General features: G+C 37.8%; 2 protein-coding genes across 8 annotated transcripts in view; one reads left to right on the top strand and one right to left on the bottom strand.

Annotated features, from left to right (window-relative positions):
• Positions 1-19417, top strand: part of LOC109037149 (uncharacterized) — a 549607-nt gene that overhangs the window by 177115 nt on the left and 353075 nt on the right. The gene's annotated exons all lie outside the window — the stretch shown is intronic.
• Positions 1556-18273, bottom strand: LOC140224505 (longitudinals lacking protein, isoforms F/I/K/T-like). The gene has a single exon (XM_072299917.1). The coding sequence runs from the start codon at positions 16477-16479 to the stop codon at positions 16138-16140; it is 342 nt and encodes a 113-aa protein (XP_072156018.1). The 5' UTR covers positions 16480-18273; the 3' UTR covers positions 1556-16137.

Genomic DNA, 19417 nt, shown 5'->3' on the forward strand with positions numbered 1-19417 from the left:
GCCATTGCAATTATTGTTTCTTCAGATCTCATTTAGTTCCTAGAAAGGTTTTCTCTTCAGACGCTGGTTTTTTTTTCAACACAAAAGATTACTTTGACAGTTCGTCATAAATTTAAAAATTCAGACATTTCCCAAGGCATCAAACATGTGAAATTCATTTTTACCTGAAACAAAGAAAAAATGTTCGTCAGAAAAATAAATTATGCAGCATAAGAAAGGCAATATATTGACTTTACTTGATTAAAAGTAATTTCAAGACAATTGGTTGGGGGAGAACGTCTAAATCTCAGTTATTCGTAAAAAAATTTGTAATGACTGAAATGCAAAAAACAAAAAAAAATCAATTTTTAACTACTCAGTTCCTGTTTCAGTATTTTACTTAAGTTCACAAAAACGGGAGGTGGGTAAGATTAGATACTTTTTATGCGGAGAAGAATTATCATTTTGAACTTTTAGCTTATCCATGTGGGTTATTTTTATGCTGATTATGAAGATTAATCAAACTAAAATTTATAATATAATCACATTCATGATATTAATAGTATTAATGTTCACTTTTTACAGATAACAAATAGCTTCCATGCCCGATAGAACAAATTTAAAATCAGGTAGTTACCAACTATCATTGCTATTAACTATTATTCAATTTTACTAGAAAATTAAAGTATGATTTTTTTACTGTTGCTGTTGTTCTTGGTAATTTTTTTCGTTTCGTCTAATTCAGATATTTATTCAAGAAACGACAGGGGCGAGGCGTGAATGATTGATTTTCGATATTCCCCCTTTGAAGCTGTGGTAAAGAATCGATTATTATAGGTGTTCATTATGCAAACACCCTGTTTATTATCGATCTTTTTTCATGTGTTTAAAAGGCAGATCAATCGATACATCGCAAAACACGCCACGCCACTGGCCTTGGATTACTTGCTCTTGAGCTAACACCAATCAATATGCCCAAACTTCTAATGATGTATTGCTGAGTTGTCACTTTTAGTTATAAAATACTTCAGATTCACTTAAGTTTGGACTGAAATGCGCAAAGGGCTGGCCGCGAAAGAACGTAGCTATATTTCTTCGTTGCCAGATTTTTCCGCGTAAATTGCCTATACACCGGTAGAATTTTGAGGGATTCTGACTGAAAATTTAAATAAGTTTTCTTTTGATCTCATGCAATAATCAGAAAAATTTTAGACGAAAATTATACGGGTTTACTCTCGTAAAAAATGTAAATATTTGGGTCAATTTTGCAACATTAGAATAGAGTTGCGTTCTTTCGTGCGGCTAACGACGAATTGGTGATGTCGCTTTCCGGACTGGTGACCCCAAGTTGAGTGAGGTGATCAGTTGGACTGCATTTTGCAATTTGGAGCTATAAAAGCTGGCTCATCTGAAAAAAAAAAACGTATGTGCATAGGGAAACTAATGGCACATACATTGTTTTTAAACCGGGCCGGAATTTATAGTTCCTAATTACAAAAAGTCCAGTTGTACTAGGATTACTAGGTGCTCTGCGAGAGCAAGAGGATAATATGGAAGGAGACAAAATTCCGAAGAGTCATGATTGATATATACTTTATTTAAATAAAACTTATTAACATAACATAAAATAAATATGAAAAAAGTCAAACTAAAATTGATAGTACGAAAAAGATACAGATAAAATAAATAAATGATGAATGAAGGTGAACATTAAAATGAAAATGATAGTTTTTAAATACTAAGACGACGGAGACTTTTCTCAAGTAGAAGAAACTTTGACCTGGCCAAATCATAGATTTACAAATTTACCTTACGAATCGAGAAACGCGATCAACTGTGCTTCCTCAATACACCCAGCAACCTAGACATCCTTCAAAACGACAATCATACAAGTAAAAATACTAACTATAAAAATACAAGTTTCTCATCTACACTTGGTGCATTATTTTCATTCTACGCAGTTCTAGCGATGAGAGCTCAGCATTTGTGGTCGAAACCCGAGAGAAGCGGAGAGGAATATTCGTTTCCAAAAGGTCTGGATACACGATCAAATTCCGAACCAATTCTGATCAAAGTAGACCACTTGATGACTGATGGTCGCCATGCAACAGTCCTCTTCGATCAAAATTGGACAGGCCGTCAAATTTTGATCAGAATGGAGTGACATCATTCATCATTTCCTGCCACAGGAAACATTTCTGCTAAGTTTTCATTTTAAAACTAAGCAAATTAATGATTTTAAGACTGATGACTCCTGACACTTTGATTGTAATTGGTTCGAGAATTTGATCGTGTACCGAGAGCTTTATTTCATTTCCTTTTTAACCATGTAGATTAGAACTGATACAATTTGGGACTGACAATTGGCTCGTGCAAAAATCTCTATGGAGACTGCCTACATTGACCATTAGAGATACGATTCGTATTTGACCGGACTTCACTTTATGGTGAGGATTTATCAAAATGAATTGTGAAACATTCATCGTTTCTAAAATGCAAAGAACACGTTGTTGTTGTTAAAAGTAAAGAAAGAAGAAAAAAAATTGCAAATTATCTTCTAGGCCCGTAGAAAATTAATGTGAGATAACTAACCCAAGTACGTAGGACGGAAGAGGAACTTTAAAGAAGGGGGGGGGGATAGAGAAACTAAGCTCGTCCATTATGGTACTAAACGTACAATCCTAAAAGTTTATTACACGCGTTTTAAATATACATAATGTACGAGGAAAGGATGAAACATAGGTACCACCAGTATGGGTGACTCAAACCTCGACGGACTGAGAGGCATCTTGTTTTAAGATAATTGAGATCTGTAATTGTATAAGTAAATCTTGGGAGGGCTTACCTTATATTAAAATTAACTACACGCTAAAAAGTCTTTGCGTTGCTGCTAACGAAAGAAATAGTTGAAATCAAACTGATTCATGGATTAAAGGTAAATACAGAAGTTTTCGCTTTGCGCTTTGGCTAGGCGGAGTTAATCGGAGGTTTTTTTCCCCTAGCCATTCAGTATGGAGGCATTGTGCGGTCTTAGCACAAATTTGTAAACCTAGAATAATGAGGTTATGAAATACTTTCGAGATATTTCAAGAGGTTACGACTAATTCGTTGGTACGTATTATTACAATTTTTATTTTTAAATTAGGTGTTATGGATACCAACTTGACTATCATCCATTTAACTGTAAACAGAAGAAGAAGAAAAAACTAACTTATTCTCTAAAACGAACGATTAAATTGATTTAAAGGGAGGATGATTTTGAAAGTCCCTGCCAAATTTTATCAGCCAAGGGGATTCGTGGTCAGCCTTGGGGAAATAGAAAAATCTCAAAAACTGAAGTTCACGATTAAAATTAATAGTTTTCAAAGCCGCAGAAAAATTTTCCTTATCTTCTTAATGTGCGAGAAGTAAACGCGTTCCAGGGGAGAGGGGGGCGGGGTTGCTTCATGGCAAATTCTTACTATGGAAGAATACGTTGACGCAAGTGCTGACTGAATAAGGTCATGATATCAGCCGCGGGGTTCTGCATACACGAAATGCTTAACTCTCATTGCAACTACGAAAAATTATGGTGCGGCAAAAATAGAATTTCTGAATAAAAAAGTAATGAAGAAAAACAAATACAAAGTAAATAACTTTTGGTGGAAAAAAGAGAGGAATATTAAACAGTCTAACTGGGGAGGGACGGGAAGGGGCACAATGAGGTTAGTTCTGATTTTTCAGGAATACATAAGGGGGGAGGGAAATGTATATTTAACTTTTGGAAACATACAACGGTAATTACTCATCAGAGAGGAAACTACATAAATTAAATTAAAGTTAAAAAAGCGAAGAAAAACTGCGCAGGAAGATACAGGTAACTATTACATTAATTATTGGTAAAATTTAGAGAAAAGAAGTAAAAGGAAGTCAATTGTCTAGACAACAGTTATCGGTTGAAATTGCCAACTTGATGTCTCATATCCAAAGTTTTCTCATTCCATGAGAAATGGCTTGTTCATGAAAACGGGTAGACTGTTGCACATATCTACCTCCTTCTTTAAGAAAATAAGAATTTTCACCATTATAATGCTAATATAGTATTCGATCATTTATGATTTTTTTCCCCCCTTAGGAGAGGCCTTTAAACCTTATGTCTTTTTTGCTTATCTCCTGCAGGGCACAAGTTCACAACTTTTAATGAATCTGTGGGGGGAAAACATCCGAAAACTTGTAATGAAGGAATTGAGACTGTAACTGTAATTCAAAATATTACAAGTGAGTCACAAGCCGAAAGAACTGAATTTCGATGTCTACTTTTCTTTTGTTTTGGCTGAGTGTAGTATTGACATTGGTAAGTCAGCGGTTGGTAAATAGTGCGGGAGAAGAAAGCCAATGGGAGGATTGGTTTGGTTTGACACAAAACTTACAATAATATTGCAACAGCGTACACATGTCAAATCAGTTGAAATCAAGTGTCACAATATATCATAATTAAAGTATTTCTTTGGTATTGATGCATTATTACATTACTTCCAATATTGCATTTAACATACGAAATCAAAACTGAGACATGTAAAAATAACAAAATAATACAAAAATAAATACAGTGACAGGTGAATAATACAGTAAAACAAAAGTTTCCTAAATACATAGCAACTGAAAATGCTCTAGAAGATTGAAAAGTAAGAAATTAAAAGTAAATCTACTTAATTGAATTAACAGTGCATTCTTTAAAACTACGTAGCTTAAAAGAAAAGACATAAAATATTAAATAATAGGAATAGAACATATTTCAAAAGTACCTGAATCAGTAATAAACACACAAACTTAAAAAGTACCAATCAAAAAGAGAAAGAAAAAAATACGCACTGTTGCATTAGTAAATTACAAAATTAATATTTTAGTAGGTACACAATTATTGACAAAAGTTGAATACATTGCATATAGGATAGAAGTATGAGCTAAAATAAAACACAACAAAAATTCAAATTCTTTAAATACTGCACAGAAAAATTAATAAGTTATTCCAACCGATTAATTAGAGAAAATCTAAAGATAGGGATAAATAATACAGCTTACATATATACAACTTAGTCTTTACTAAGGACTAAAACTTAAAAAAACAATGAAACAATCAAACTTAACTCAGTTAATTTTAAGATTATAGTTCCCTCCCTGAAGTCTTGATTGCACGTGCCTTTGATTCGCAGAATTATGCACAGCACTCTTACGCAAGACAGACAAAAATGAGGATCATCATTTTTTGTGAGAACAAATTAGTGGGCACTTCCAACTTTTTGAGCTATTGCAAAAAGTATGAAATGAACCTGGAGTGAACATTTCTGGAAAAATTGCTGAAGAGTGCCTGCGTCATGACTCAAACTTAAGTGTGAAAGAAAAAAAAATTACAGACGGACCAATGCGATACATGCACTACAACACCCTGATTGACATGTTTTACATCTTAGGACGATTGTGAGGATGAAAAAAAAAAACCTGGATGAATTGACTTTTTTAGGAGAGGGAGGGGGGGGGGTAATATTTTCATCGTATTATTTACACCGTAATATACTTAGCACGCAGTTATTAATGACAGTCCAGAAACCGGAGATGAGAAAGGGACGAAGAAGGTATAGGAAAAGATTGGCTTTTCTTTGAGGACACAGCTCGAAAGCTGTAAGAGTGGGGGTGCGTTAGATAATTTGATTTCTACACGTAACGAGAGTGATTATTGGATGCCAAAAAAATCGATTGGAATTGCCAAGTTTCGCTGAGAAATCAGGAATTTCCCTCGTATAACTCAATTTTAAATGCACGTACTTTATCTTGTAGTTCAACAACCTTGGAGAAGTTTAGGTACTGGATTTTACTTAAAAATCAGCTATTTCTTCTAATCACTATTGAGTACAGTAAACTCAATTTATCAAACAATCTGGCAACCTTAAAATCGACACAGTTAAGGTGGAGGACGATACTGAAGAGAACTGAACAATTTATACGTGACAAACATATTAATAAGAGTCCATCGTCGTTCAAGTTTTTTAACATTTGAATACAACCATCCTGTTGCTGCTAAAAATTGAAGTAATTGGGAACGAAAGTACTTATTCCATAAACGCTGCTCAGTCCTGCCGTACTAAGGAAGAACGCCGTATGAGTATTCAAAAGTTGCCAAATTTCCTCCAGTAAAATGTTAATTTTTCAGGAGGATTATCAATATTTTCCTTTGAAACTTCCACATACTATAGATTAAATTGTGCTTGAAATCCGGGAAAAATGTAGAAAAATATCCATAAGTTTTCCAGGAATATCGTATCTTATCGAAGGAAATTTGGCAACGCCTAAAGGCTCGTATGGCGTTTTTCCTTAACACGGCGGAGTAGTTTGTTGAGAAATTTGCTATCGGAGGACAGGATTTTTTGAGGCCCGATTGACGAAATGACGATGCCAGTCATCGGAAAATCGAGATCGGCGGGAAGTGCGACGATCCGGGCGGCGCTGGCGCGGTTTCTTGGAAATTTCCCGCCTTGGATTCGTGGAAAATGTGAAAACAATTTTAGCAGTTGAATGCCTGCAGAAAGGTTTCGATGCCATGCTCGAGGCCCGCGGATGACCCGAGCCGACAAACCATACGAAACGAGGAAACTCAGCGCCGACGAATTACACGCTCCCGACCAAGATGCCAAATTGCGGCAGTGCCCAGGCGTGAACGATCGATTATCGATATTTCCCTACTTGAAGCTCTGGAAAAGAATCGATTATTAAGGTGTTCGTCGTGAACAGCCCGTTTATCGATCCTTTTTTACAGGTTCAAACGGCAGATCAATTGAAAAATCGCAAAGCACGCCACGCCACTGCAAATTGTAGCATAATTCCCGCTGGAGAACCTTCCCAGAAAGAGAGTTGGGAAATCTCGTGTCTTCCTGTCCCAAACGCTCAGAAAGATTAAACAGTTGGTGACGTTTTTTCAGCTGTGGCACAATCAGTGGCGTGGTGTGCTTTGTGATAAATCGATTGATTTGCCATTTAGGCCATTTACACCTATGGGAAAGGATCGATAGACACGCGGAGAAAAAACTTCGTGCGTGGGACCCGAAGTTTAGGTCATATGGATCTCTGAAGTTTTCGTATTTAGCATCTGAACACTTTAAGTCCAGCTGCTGAGGTTTGGATCTCACATCCGAAAAACTTCGGTTCTCACATCTGAAGTACTTCAGATGTAAGAACTGCAGTTTCAGATGTGCGATCCGAACCTCGACAGCTAGACCGAAAGTGTTCAGATGCTCAATCCGAAAACTTCAGAGATCCATATGACCTAAACTTCGGGCACCACGCACGAGGTTTTTTTCTCCAGGCGCCTTCCATGTTCGCAGCGAACACCTTAATAATCGATTCTTTACCATCGCTTCGAATGGGGAATTATCGATAAGCGATCATTCGCGCCTCGCCACTGCAATTCCGGTAAATCATGAAGCGCATTACGAAACAGGCTTTGTCCCCTCCTCCGAGAAAATTTTGCATCAACTGAGCGACTTTTGCCGAGACGATTTTCCGTCACAGCAATGCGTTTTTCGGGCGAACCTATGGATGCTTCGGAGGTCGCTGACATGGTGACGAAGGGAGAGGGAGGGCAGGGGGGAACAAGGGGGTGATTGTTAGATTTATGAAGACGCACACGCCCGCGGCTCCAGAAGCCGGGCAGGATGTAAATTGGTGATAGATGAAAAGAATCGTTTTTTCGGAAGAGAGCAAGTCCACGTCAGTGTGAGCCCTGGAGTGCATTGAAATGCGCGCGTGCCACGGGTCATCTAGCTCAAAGACACCATTAGCGGGGGGAGACCGCCGCGAGAAAAGCGGTACAATTCAAGTTCATTCATTTCGTTTCCGAGAAATGAAACAAGAACGTATTTTTTCTCCTTTTGTTGTCGAATTGGGATAGCGTATCGATCGCGATGGAAACTGATCGACATAGTCACCGCCGCGAATGACCCGTCGATATTTCAGCGCTCTTTCTCCGCAAAGGGAATTAAGTTATAATTAACTGTTGTCGAATTATATCATACAATTTATTTGTTCACAGTAAAACGATAGCACTGATCCTCTTGAAAATTTAACGAACGATTTTCTAGGACACAAAGCAAATTCCTTGCAATTTTCGAGAAATTGGTTGAGCTATTCTCCAATAAAAGAATAAATCATCCAATCTAATTTGACAACAGCTGATGGCATTCGGTTCTTTTTCAAGAAAATAAACACCCCCCTCCCCCCTCCTCCGAGGAAGCTTTTTCTTTGACACGCATTTTCATTGTCTAAATCCTCCCAGCAGGCAGGAACTTCGTGTCCTCAATTTTCCGGGAGCAATTCTTTGAAAATAGTATAATTCAAATAGAAAACCATATAATTATTCTAAATATGTTTTTCCGATGATCTCCGAGCATATTCTATAGTTCTAAATCGCTTATTTTGTTCTCAACTTCCTTAACATAACTAAGGTGGACAACAACTTGAACGACGATTAATACTTTTTTGTTTCTTCCCATTGCTGGCGGGAACCGAGATCTAGCCCAAAGTCGAATGAGAAGATATCATTTGAAAAAATGGGAAAAGTGAATGATTGATGATACACAACTATGAAGTGCGGTACTACATTAGACTAAAAACTGAATCAGGGGTGAAAGCCTGACGGACTAACTAGGATATAAAGTCAATCGCACGATGAGAATACTAAGATTCTGGGTGAATTAATAATACTGGCTTAGTTTCGGAGAAGACCGATGAAAGAAAACATAAAGTCTTTTCAAAAGGATTCTTAAAGCATGAAGAGTGTTGGTTTTGGTTTAAGGAGGTGGGGATCGATGACGAAAGGACGAGCCAGGGAACGGATCCGTCTGTACTCACAGAGGCTCCAAACAGAATTGCGACATTTCCATGCAACACCGACACTAATACAAATATTATTATTAACAAACTATTTCCTTAGATTTTCACAAAAGCTACTCGGCTTTAAATTAATGCAGGGATTGATGCTGCAGAATTCATTGATTTAGAACGGAGGACAATTACATGAAGTATTTGAGGTCAACTTAAAAAAAACTGTGCCATGATGAAACATTGTCTGACATTACTCGATGAAATACACGTGTATAAAACAGAAAGTCACCTCAGAAATTCGAAGTCAGTGCAAAATATATTAAAAGAATGATACATTTTCAAAGAACAGATATGAGCAAATTTTATACTAATTAAAAATATTCCGCGAAGAGGTGAAGACATGTATTCCGAATCCTAACTTACAATTTGTTTGCGCTTTTTTGCGTACTGTAAATGGAAGACGTAAAAAAAAAAGTAAGGCACTTGGAGCCGAAATGCAACTAAAAAGGAAGGCACGGACTTGGATACAAATTTGGCATTTGAAACAGCCGATAGGTATAGTATTTTCAAAATAATTATATGTGGTTGAAATCTTTCCTTCAATTTTGACACAATTATATATAGACTAAAAAAACTTATTTCCTTTTCATAATGCATAGAGAAAATTAAGAACCAAAGGTGATTCTATTTCAATCCATTCGATATATCTACAATACAGTGAGAAATTTCACAAGGTCCAGGACGGATTAAGTCGAAGCATAAAACTGGTATCAAATAGACACTGAGAGTTATACAGAAAAAAAAGAAAAGAAAAGAAACCTCAACGTAAATTAAGTTAGGAGCCAAAAAAGTGTAAGCACCAATCGACATCCACAAGAGTGAATGTCTACAATGAATATTGTCAAGTAATGAAAAAGGTTTAATGCATGATCAATGGAAGGCATAGGTCTAACTTTTTAAGGATTCACGTTCAATAATGATTACACAGACTCAGCGATACGAGCGTTCAAAGAAAAACAAAAAAGGAAAGAAAGAAAAAAAAATCTCAAACACGTCGCCAGTGAAGTAGTTTTCAATGCAATGAAAATGCATTGTTTTGTTGAGAAAGGGTGGGATATTGAAGTTTCAATTGCAACACGCTTTTACACAACTCAAGCAACGCTGAGTCAGTAGTGGCGTGGCGTGAGTTGCGATGTATCGATTGATCTGCCATATAAACCTGTGGAAAAGGATCGATAAATAGAGTGTTCGCAACGAACACCTTAATAATCGAGTCTTTACCATAGCTTCAAATGGGAAAATATCGATATACATCGAAGCACGCCACGTCACTAAGAGCCTGGTCCAACAAATGACTATTACATATTATTCAGTTTTTAAAAATATAACTTAGGCAGGCGAAAAATATGAAACGGAATAGTTATGGGAGCCGTATATAGCTTGATTGGACGCTATCTTAGAAATAAGCAGTAAACTTAGAGAAACTTTGCACGATTTAATGGTTTCAAAATGTTTGCTTAACATTGTTTTGATTCATAATTAGTTATTATTATTTTTTTTAAAAAAAAGAAGAAAAATAATCAATTACCTAACCATTTTGCAAAAACATAGGACAAGATTATTTTCTCAAGCAGATAAAAAATCAAGGAACGTTCCAAGTAATGTACGTTTCAAAGACGGAAATTTGAGAACGTGAAGTAAGCAAGGTTGGAAGTTGGAGATATATTTTTCTGGTTTGATCAAATAGGTATGTTCAACTATGGTTTCTTTCCCCCCTTGCTGTTACCTTACATGCTTTACAACATCCACTGCGCTACGATGAGGAGAAACATGCAGTACACTTGCTTCCACGAGGAAGACACGACATAAAAAGGAGTTTAGATGTAGAGCGGATCAGAATAAAAAATAAATAAATAAATAGATGAATAAACAAAAACTGAAATTAAACATAATTATTTACGAGTTAAAGGAAGAGAACATGACAGGAAAAAGGAAACCCTGAGTGATTACAAACAAAATGGTAATCTGAATTTGAAGAACCTGCAACCTGAGCACCTTTCAACGGAGAAAAGCACGATTTACCATACGATTTAAATGTTTAGCATTGACAGTGTCCATGCGCTCACTTTTCCATTTCCTCAGTGAGTTTCATTTCTTGTGAGATTGAAGGACCGTTTTCAAAAATACAGCGTGGAATCTTTCCTTGACGTCCTTGAATCTGGATTATAATATACAACTAATCCTAATGAAACGGCATTCAAAATGTCATTTTGGCGTCTTTGGTCAGGTGAATGAAAATTTTTGGCCGAAACGAGTTGTTAAACTTTATAATAAACTATAAATGCATAACGAGAATAAAAATAATACCCCCAATCATTAACTTCCATGAGTATTATACGCGAAATAATCCAAGAGAGATGATCAATAGACCAGTGCTGGGATATTTATAAGATGTCTACTCTACTCTGAAATTGATGGGCGTTTAAATCAATGTATTGCACAATGAAAAGAAGAAAAATGATAATACAAATTTAATTTAAAAAAAAAAAAAACTCCTCCATTTTTGACAATAAAATGTTACGTGCTTTTAGCATTCGCGTAACATTGAAGAATGCTTCAGTCGCCAAGGAAAGATTCGCTGATTCGGGAGCCTTTATCAAACACGAAACACACGCCTTGAAACATGAAATATTTACGATCTTTGGGAATAGTAGCACTGAAGTGAAAAAAATCGTTTTTTCATTAAGTCTTTTGGCTTCTATCAACAGTTGCACTGTCGAATGAGAGTAACTTTCATCAATACAGATATATTGATAGTCGTCCTGTTTCAATCCCAAAACAGTTTCTGGGAAAATGGCATAATCGGAGCTCAATTTTATGACAAGTGAAGTGCGCATAAAATGTTTTTGAAGGTGAGAAAGGACACTTTCGAGCGGTCTTACATTTGTTTCAGTGGCGTGGCGTGAGTTGCGATATATCGATTAATTTGCCATTTAAACTTATGGGAAAGGATCGATGGACAGGGTGTTCGCAGCGAACACCTAAATAATCGATTCTGTACCATAGATTCAAATGAGGAAGTATCGATAATCGATTATGCACGCCACGCTACTGATTTGTTTCCCCGAGAGAGACATTGGGTAAAAATATTCCAACATCACTGAAAAATAAAAATAAAGAGAACTCAAAAACTGAATGGTAAGTAACTCTTAAGTACGATTTCCGTAAGTCTGAGTCCTGAACGATTTCAGATAAGTAACCTTCGATAAAATACAATAGTAACAACTTAAAAATTAAGTACGTTGAACAGTAAGTATATGCATAAGTAAAAAGAAGTGAATTAAGAAAAATAGACACTGCGTCACCTTCAAGTGCATCGATGCTTCGATTTCAATAATTACGGATAATTTTTATAGAAACGGAAGGGCATCAATTTTTAACACAATGAGAACTAAAATGGATGTCTTCTAAAAAATAAAGATAAAATATTCTCTTTGACATCAGAAAGTTTTGAGATACTTCTCTCCAACGTTTCGTAACACACTTTTTGACAGACAAAACTGTTGAAATAAAAAGGAAAACTGTTGTAAGGGCTCCAAGAAAAAAAAAAATCAAAAATGTTTGGCTGCGCATGGATTCTGAATCTGAATTAGTCAATAATGTGAAAAAAGAAGACAAAAGCTTTTGGTTCTGCAAAAGAGTCAACATACGAGAAAAATTTGAAAAAATGCATGAATTACAAATCTGAAGCACTAGGGCGTGTACCTATTGATATTTATTAACTTTTCCTCAATTAAAAGAAAAAATAAATAAATAGATAACGAATCCATTTCGGCTTCAATCGTTGATATTGTGCTTTGGAAATTTGCAGAGAAATCCTCAGAGGATGCTGAAGACTGGAAGAGCTAAGTATGATGGTACAGCTACTGTTAATCAGTGGCGTGGCGTGAATTGCGATATATCGGTTGTTGTGCCATTAAAACCTATGGAAAAAGATCGATTGTCAGGGCGTTCGCATGCGAACACCTTAGTAATCGATTCTTTACTATAGCTTCAAATGGCGATATATCGATAATCGATCCTTCACGCCACGCCACTGCTGTTAATGTACGAAAAGAAATCCAAGGGTGAGGAAATTTAGGTCTAGTGAATGTCACAGAGACGAAGAGAAAAGCCTTGCTTTCAGCCAAAAAGTGCTTGGTCCAATCCCTCTCTTTCTTCCCTTAAAATTTAGATAATGCGTAAGTAGGTTGGAAGCTGTGTAAATTACACAAATAAAACACAATGAAATCTCCAAGGTATCATGCAGATTCACATGATAACCTCAAAGTGTTTCATGCTTTTATTTTTCCAAGAGGCTAAGTAGTCTTCCTTAGTTTTTATTTTGGGTAGTAACGAGAGTAAAGGAGAAGAAACGATTCAGACAGCACGTCCTCACTTGCAGTATTTACAAAGATTCATCTTACGACAGTTTTCCTTAGTGAAAAATAACATTTTACAACAAAAATACAAAGAAATCTAAAAGTTTTAACAATCAATCATAATTTACAAAACACATACCGAAGGCCACAAAAATATGAATGATTCCACAAGGCACTTTTGAAGACACCATTGTAAAGTATTGCAACTGTCTTTTAAGGTTTGAAAACAAGGCCAAATTTTAAAGTAAAAGGTGCGCTTTAAGTGAAGACTTAAAAAATACTGTTTTGTTGGTTAAAAATTTAAAAAAAATAAAATAAATAAAAAACATGAATAAAATTAAGACAAATAAAGATAATGAAGAAAACTCGATAAGTAAAATACTGAGACAAAAGAAGAAAAAAGATGACCAAAGTAAAGGGAGACATATTACTGATACTGGATTTGTGTAATACTATCGAAAATACTTTCGTATAATTAGACTTGAGTATCTGAAGTATCGTCGCGAGGGACGATCTCTAGATACCTATCAGGAGACCACTGTTTAGAGTCCAAGGTGGGACCGAGGTAATCGAATCTTTTAAGAGATAACTGATTGCATGGTTCTCTGAGAAACATTGAACATACTATGGTGAGTAGCACCCACAGAAATCAACACTCAAAAAAGAATACTGAACATAAAATAGTAACTTAAAGAAAATATACGCAAAAAAAGTGAAGCATTTGACTGTTTCGCTCAAGCGACCAGCTGACTCGAAGGCTCGATGGGCTCGTAAAAGTTACGAATCAAGGAGAAGATTACCAACTATTTCCCCCCAAAAATCGGTGGTTCGGAAAATCATTTCCGATTTAACCCTCACGAGGGACAAAAAATTAAATACCTACTAGATGGATTTTTTGGTCTCCTACATAGTTTCGAAGGCTCTACTGAAAATACCACTTTCGTGATAGTTTTCTGCCCTCAGAATTAAAATATACATTCCGCCGCTAAGACAACTACAACAGTTGATAATACAGAATAATCTGACTGATCTTTGCTGCTGCCTTCCTCGAAGAATGATAATTTTAGCGTCATTTCTGACATGAGGTCATTAGAGGTTTAGTTACTCAGTGAACCCCTCAAGAAGCGCTAAAAATTACCTAGGAGGCTTCGCAGACGACAGAAACAGTTAAACTATGATCAACACACAGATACCCTAATAGACGGGATTCTTCATATCCGCCCATCCTCATCGGAGTGATGTGATAAACTACGGAAAAAATTTGATAGCACAGCACCCAAGTTAGGTTCAAATGGATCATCATATTGTTCAGGTTTAGCGACCGGAAATTTCGGTTGAGGAAACCGAATTCTTCGATTTGGTATTAAAAAAGAAGAAAAAACCTGCTTTTTGCATCAAGGAAGCGACTCATTAAGATGTGACTAATTGTGATAACAGAGGTTCAGTAGTCGTGGTGGGAATTCCATGAAAATTAAAAAAAAAATTGTGACCAGTAAACTCTTACATCTCAACTGAGATTTCACTGACCTTCACAAGTCGATTCCATGACCCAATGAGTTATTTGCTCAAAGAAACAAGGAACTGGTTTCTTTCGTTGTAGCGAATCTGATTGGCCTCGATGTTCCTGTTGGTTCAAACAGAAATCTTTGCCAGTGCATACAAACTTGAGTGCTCGCGACCGAATTTTTTTCCCACCGCAGGCTGATTATCGTAATTATGAGTTCGTTAGTAGACAAGACTACACTAAGAAAGAATAGAGCTGTGTGATTGGTCGGCTAAGTCGATCAGACGACCGGCAACCGCATATCAAGTCCTTCATTAGGCCAAATTATCAACTAGGTAAAGGCACCAGACCCGCAGGGTGATTCTTGAAATTGATAGACAGAGTGATAGACAAAGAATACAAAGAGAAAATGGAGGGATCATATTGGCGGAAGCGGGTGGTTGCAATGGACAAAGGAGGTAATTTAATAGACTATCTCTCGGCAACCCAGGAGGGACCCTATGTCTAGTCCAACACTTCCCTCATTAATCTATTAGGACCACCCGTGTCAACCAATAGGATCGCTCTATTATCCTTTTGTCTTCTTTGTACATCAATTTCAATATAATCAGCCCGCTGGCTGGTCGGCATTGGAAGGCGATCATTCAGATTCGGAATGCGGTTGCTAGTCGTCCGACGAACACTGCCAGTAGATCACAAACCGAGTACCTCCATTCCATCTTAATCTGGTCTTGTCTACAGGACTAACACATAATTTGAACAATCGGCCTGCGGGATGATTATTAAGATAGAAAGACAAATCTATAGACAAAAAGGCGAAGGAAATGCGGAGTGATCATATTGGTGGAAGCGTGTGGTTGCAGTGGACACATGAGATAAATGACTAACGGCAACTCAGGAGAGACCATTATTCCCCGTCAGTCAATAGCAACCACCCGCTACTACCAATAGGATCGCTCCATTTTCTCTTTGTCTTCTTTGACTATAGTTTTGTCTATCAATTTCAAAAATAAGCTGGCTGCGAGCTGATTATTGAAATTGATAGACGAAGCGATAGACTTGGAGGACAAACTGAAAATAAAGCGATCCTATGGGTGGAAGTGGGTGGTTTCATTGGACAAAGGAGGTAAGTAATAGACTAACTAACGGCAACCCACGAGAGACCTTGTAGTTACTCCATTATTTTGCTCCTTAGTCCTTCAGAACCATCCGTTTCAACCAATAGGATCGCTCCACATTCCCTAAGTCTTCTTTGTCTATCGCTCTGTCTCTAATTTCTTGAGTTGTAAGGAGGATGGGTTTAAAAGGAGCTAAAAGATAGACGGTTGTGTTAGCTGCGCGGGAGACGGGGTCCGACGGCAGGAGGAGCGGGGACCCGGCTCAAGTCTGCTTGGCCTCCATGGGGATGATGGACATGTCGCCGATGCGGTTGGGGTGCTTCTTGCGGATGTGGATGACCATGTTGCCCTTCTGATGGCACTTCTGCGGGCAGTACGGGCAGTGGAACATGGGCTCCTTGCCGCACTCGAGCCGCCTGTGCATGGCGAGGCCGCGGCGGTACTTGTAGCGCTTCCCGCAGTCGGCGCACTCCCACTTGGAGTCCTCCGAGTTGCGGTTCCGCCTCTGCGGGGAGGCCAGGCTCGAGCAGTGCGAGTTGAGGTCCAGGTGGTGCGGGATCATCGTCTGCAGCTCGTCCGAGTTCTCCTCGTCCTGCAGGCTCATGATCTGCTTGTACGAGCGGTACGCCGCCACGATATCCACCAGCCACGGGTAGTCTGAAAAAACCACCCCAACACTCTTAGAAATTGCACCAAGGCCCAACTCATCTAAACTAACCTTAACTCTAAGCCCTCTTCCTCAACCCCCCCGAATTCCCCCGATCCGTTAAAAGCGAACACTCATCAATAGCTCAAACGTGGAGATTCAAAATATCCTCAGCGCCATTCCGTATCGTGCACGCACCGTCCAACAACTCTCTCCCCCTTCGATAAGGTGATTCTAAACGATCTAGGGACTCAGACTTAATGAGGTGAAGACATTCAGGATACTTTTCACTGAAGGATACCGTGCGCAACACCAGACGGTGCTCAGGATATTTAGCATCTCCACACTTTGGTTGTTAGTTGCTTTTCATGAAAATCCAGTTACAGGCTCAAAGTAGTCGCTCTAAGTCAAGTCCAACGGGTCACCAGCGCAAGTCCACAAAATCATCGAGTGATGACACAAAGCGACAGGTTTCTTAGTTGCAACTAATCTCATTTTTCTCAGAGTGTCGTTAGTGAGCCTCTAGATATTTTCATCAGTCTCTAGAGATCAAGCAGTTCTTAAAAACTCAAAACGACGTCACGCGAGTCGATGTCCGGCAGCTAAATATTGATGGACTGTATTCGTTGCGTCATTTCCGGGTTGTACTGACTGCGTGACCTTGAGATAATCATGAAAATACTGATGGCGTGACCAGAGCTTGAGACTTGCGTGATTGGGTCATCCCAAGCTCCTCGTTGGTAGACGATTTCCTTTTTGAACCCACTTAGAGCTTCCAGTTGGATCGAGTAACGAAGCTGTGAACGGGTCAGTTGCAAGGGTTGTCACGAGGGAAAATGAAGTAGTTGCAAGAATCGGCTGTACTGCGTTGGATATCACAACTATCGCGGTAGAATCTGAAGGCAACCTCTGAGGTGAAGAATCCCGGTTAATGCTCTCAATTAATGAAAAAATATAACGGTCTTTGATAACGCCTTGCAACATTCCCGGTAACCCCCCAGTCAAATCCGTCAAAATGACATGGTGACAGGTACAAATTCTAGCCCTCAGAGGGTTTATAGTCCGATTTTACGTTTATTTGCCCCTGGATTACTTAAAAATTCGCCACCATGGCGCTTTGTGTTAAGATTTGGCTCAGAGGGTTAGGTGAGAATTGGTTAGTTTCCACACTTTACAAAAAGAGATGATTGAAAAGCGAAAGCTTAAGCGAAGGAACCTGCACCTTTTGCCCCATTTAGAGTGTGGTGCAAGAAGAAGTAAGCGCACACATGCTAAGTTGTTGATACCTAATTGGACAAGGGTCGCTTGCCACGACAAGATGAAAGGTGGACTCAAGAGTTCGCTGATTTTCGTATGAATTTCGAGAATGAACATTTGTCTTTGAAAAATATAGGGTAGAAGGCGTGATAGGAAAACAAAAAAACTTTGACATCCTATCGTGGGCAGTTTGGTGGTTCGTTTTTATTTTCCACGCTTCCTCGAAATCAACTCCTTATAGTGTCTGAGAGAGCACCTTTCGGGATGAAAATTGTTCACAGTACTTACCGTTCTCATTTTCAAATATTCCTCATAGAAAAAAAAGGAAAAAACAAAAGAAATTCACTTCACCGCGCACTTGGTTGTTGTGGAGTTCAAGAAACTGAAGAAATTTTAAGGACGGAAAAGAGAGGACCCAAGGACTAACAGGAAGTCCAAAAAAGAAAAAACGCTCAAATGCTATCATGGACAATACTTCATTGTTTAAAACCCCATTTAAAGATAGTTCCTTCAATCATGAAGTGCAAATATAGCCGCGAGAAAATTTCCTGTCACGACGAGTAAGAAACTACTGAGGAGATTCCATTCAATTTCTATGAAAGCGAAAAGTTCAGAGGAGATTTAACCATCAATTGATCATACTGCAATTGACGTTAATGTGACACAGACTGGATCCGAATAATTTTGATTTTAACCGGGGTGGTTTTTCCGAGGTAATGAAGGAGCAAACAAAAATTGAGAACTAGGGACTCAGCGAAAATGGGAGAACTATATGTAATAATTTATATTCAAATATAATCAAGTAATATTTTACAGGTGCAGTATTTTTCGCAAAAACAAATTTACTCGCACGTCTTAGTAATAGAAATGACTTTGTGAGTATCAACTTTTGAGTCTAAAAAACTGTGACGTAGGTACAATTTTGCATTTCCCTTCATCGAAATCGTCCTGGAAAGAGGCCACGATTTCAGCCATTAAGCTAAACGAAGATTACAACGACGAACAACTGAGATTTAGACTTTGAAACGGACGAGCTTGTGCGGCAGAAGTGTGTATTCGAATAATTTCAATTGCAGATGGACTTCTACCGCGCAAACAAGACCAAACGTCAGTTTGTGTAGGGGGGAGGAGATGGGTAATTAATAATTGAATACGTACCTTGAAAAGAAACCACTCATTTGGGCTGCATTTCTCATCACAAGTAATAAAAGAAAAAAAAAAAAAAAAAAAAAAAAAAAAAAGCTCAAAATTCCGTGTTCAAGTACTCAATCAACTGATAGAAACAAAGTAGTATAAATCCTGAAATAATACACAGAGAGGGAAAACTACCGTTATATCAACAGAACAAATTCGTAAGGCCCGTTGAGGTTTCCGGTTCCGATAAACAAAGTTTATGGTGAAAAAAACTGAACCTAGATTCATGTAAACAAAAGCTTCGATGTTTTATTTATTTATTTTTATTTATTTATTCTTTTGCTTTTTGCACATTTGGCTTCACAAAAACGTCATTTTCTAAATAAAGGTACTGATAGGTATAAACATATTTACTTACAAATCGTCTTAAATTCATTCATTGACATTAAAAAATTCATTGATTGAGTACGGGCATTTTGCAATTAAATGCCTTGTGGCTGTCGAA

The sequence above is a fragment of the Bemisia tabaci genome, chromosome 1, assembly GCF_918797505.1.
Source record: "Bemisia tabaci chromosome 1, PGI_BMITA_v3".
Classification (NCBI taxonomy): Eukaryota; Metazoa; Arthropoda; class Insecta; order Hemiptera; family Aleyrodidae; genus Bemisia; species Bemisia tabaci.

What these genes read in the sequence shown, in the direction of transcription:
- LOC140224505 (XM_072299917.1), bottom strand. Translation starts at nt 16,479, where the DNA reads ATGAGCCTGCAGGACGAGGAGAACTCGGACGAGCTGCAGACGATGATC.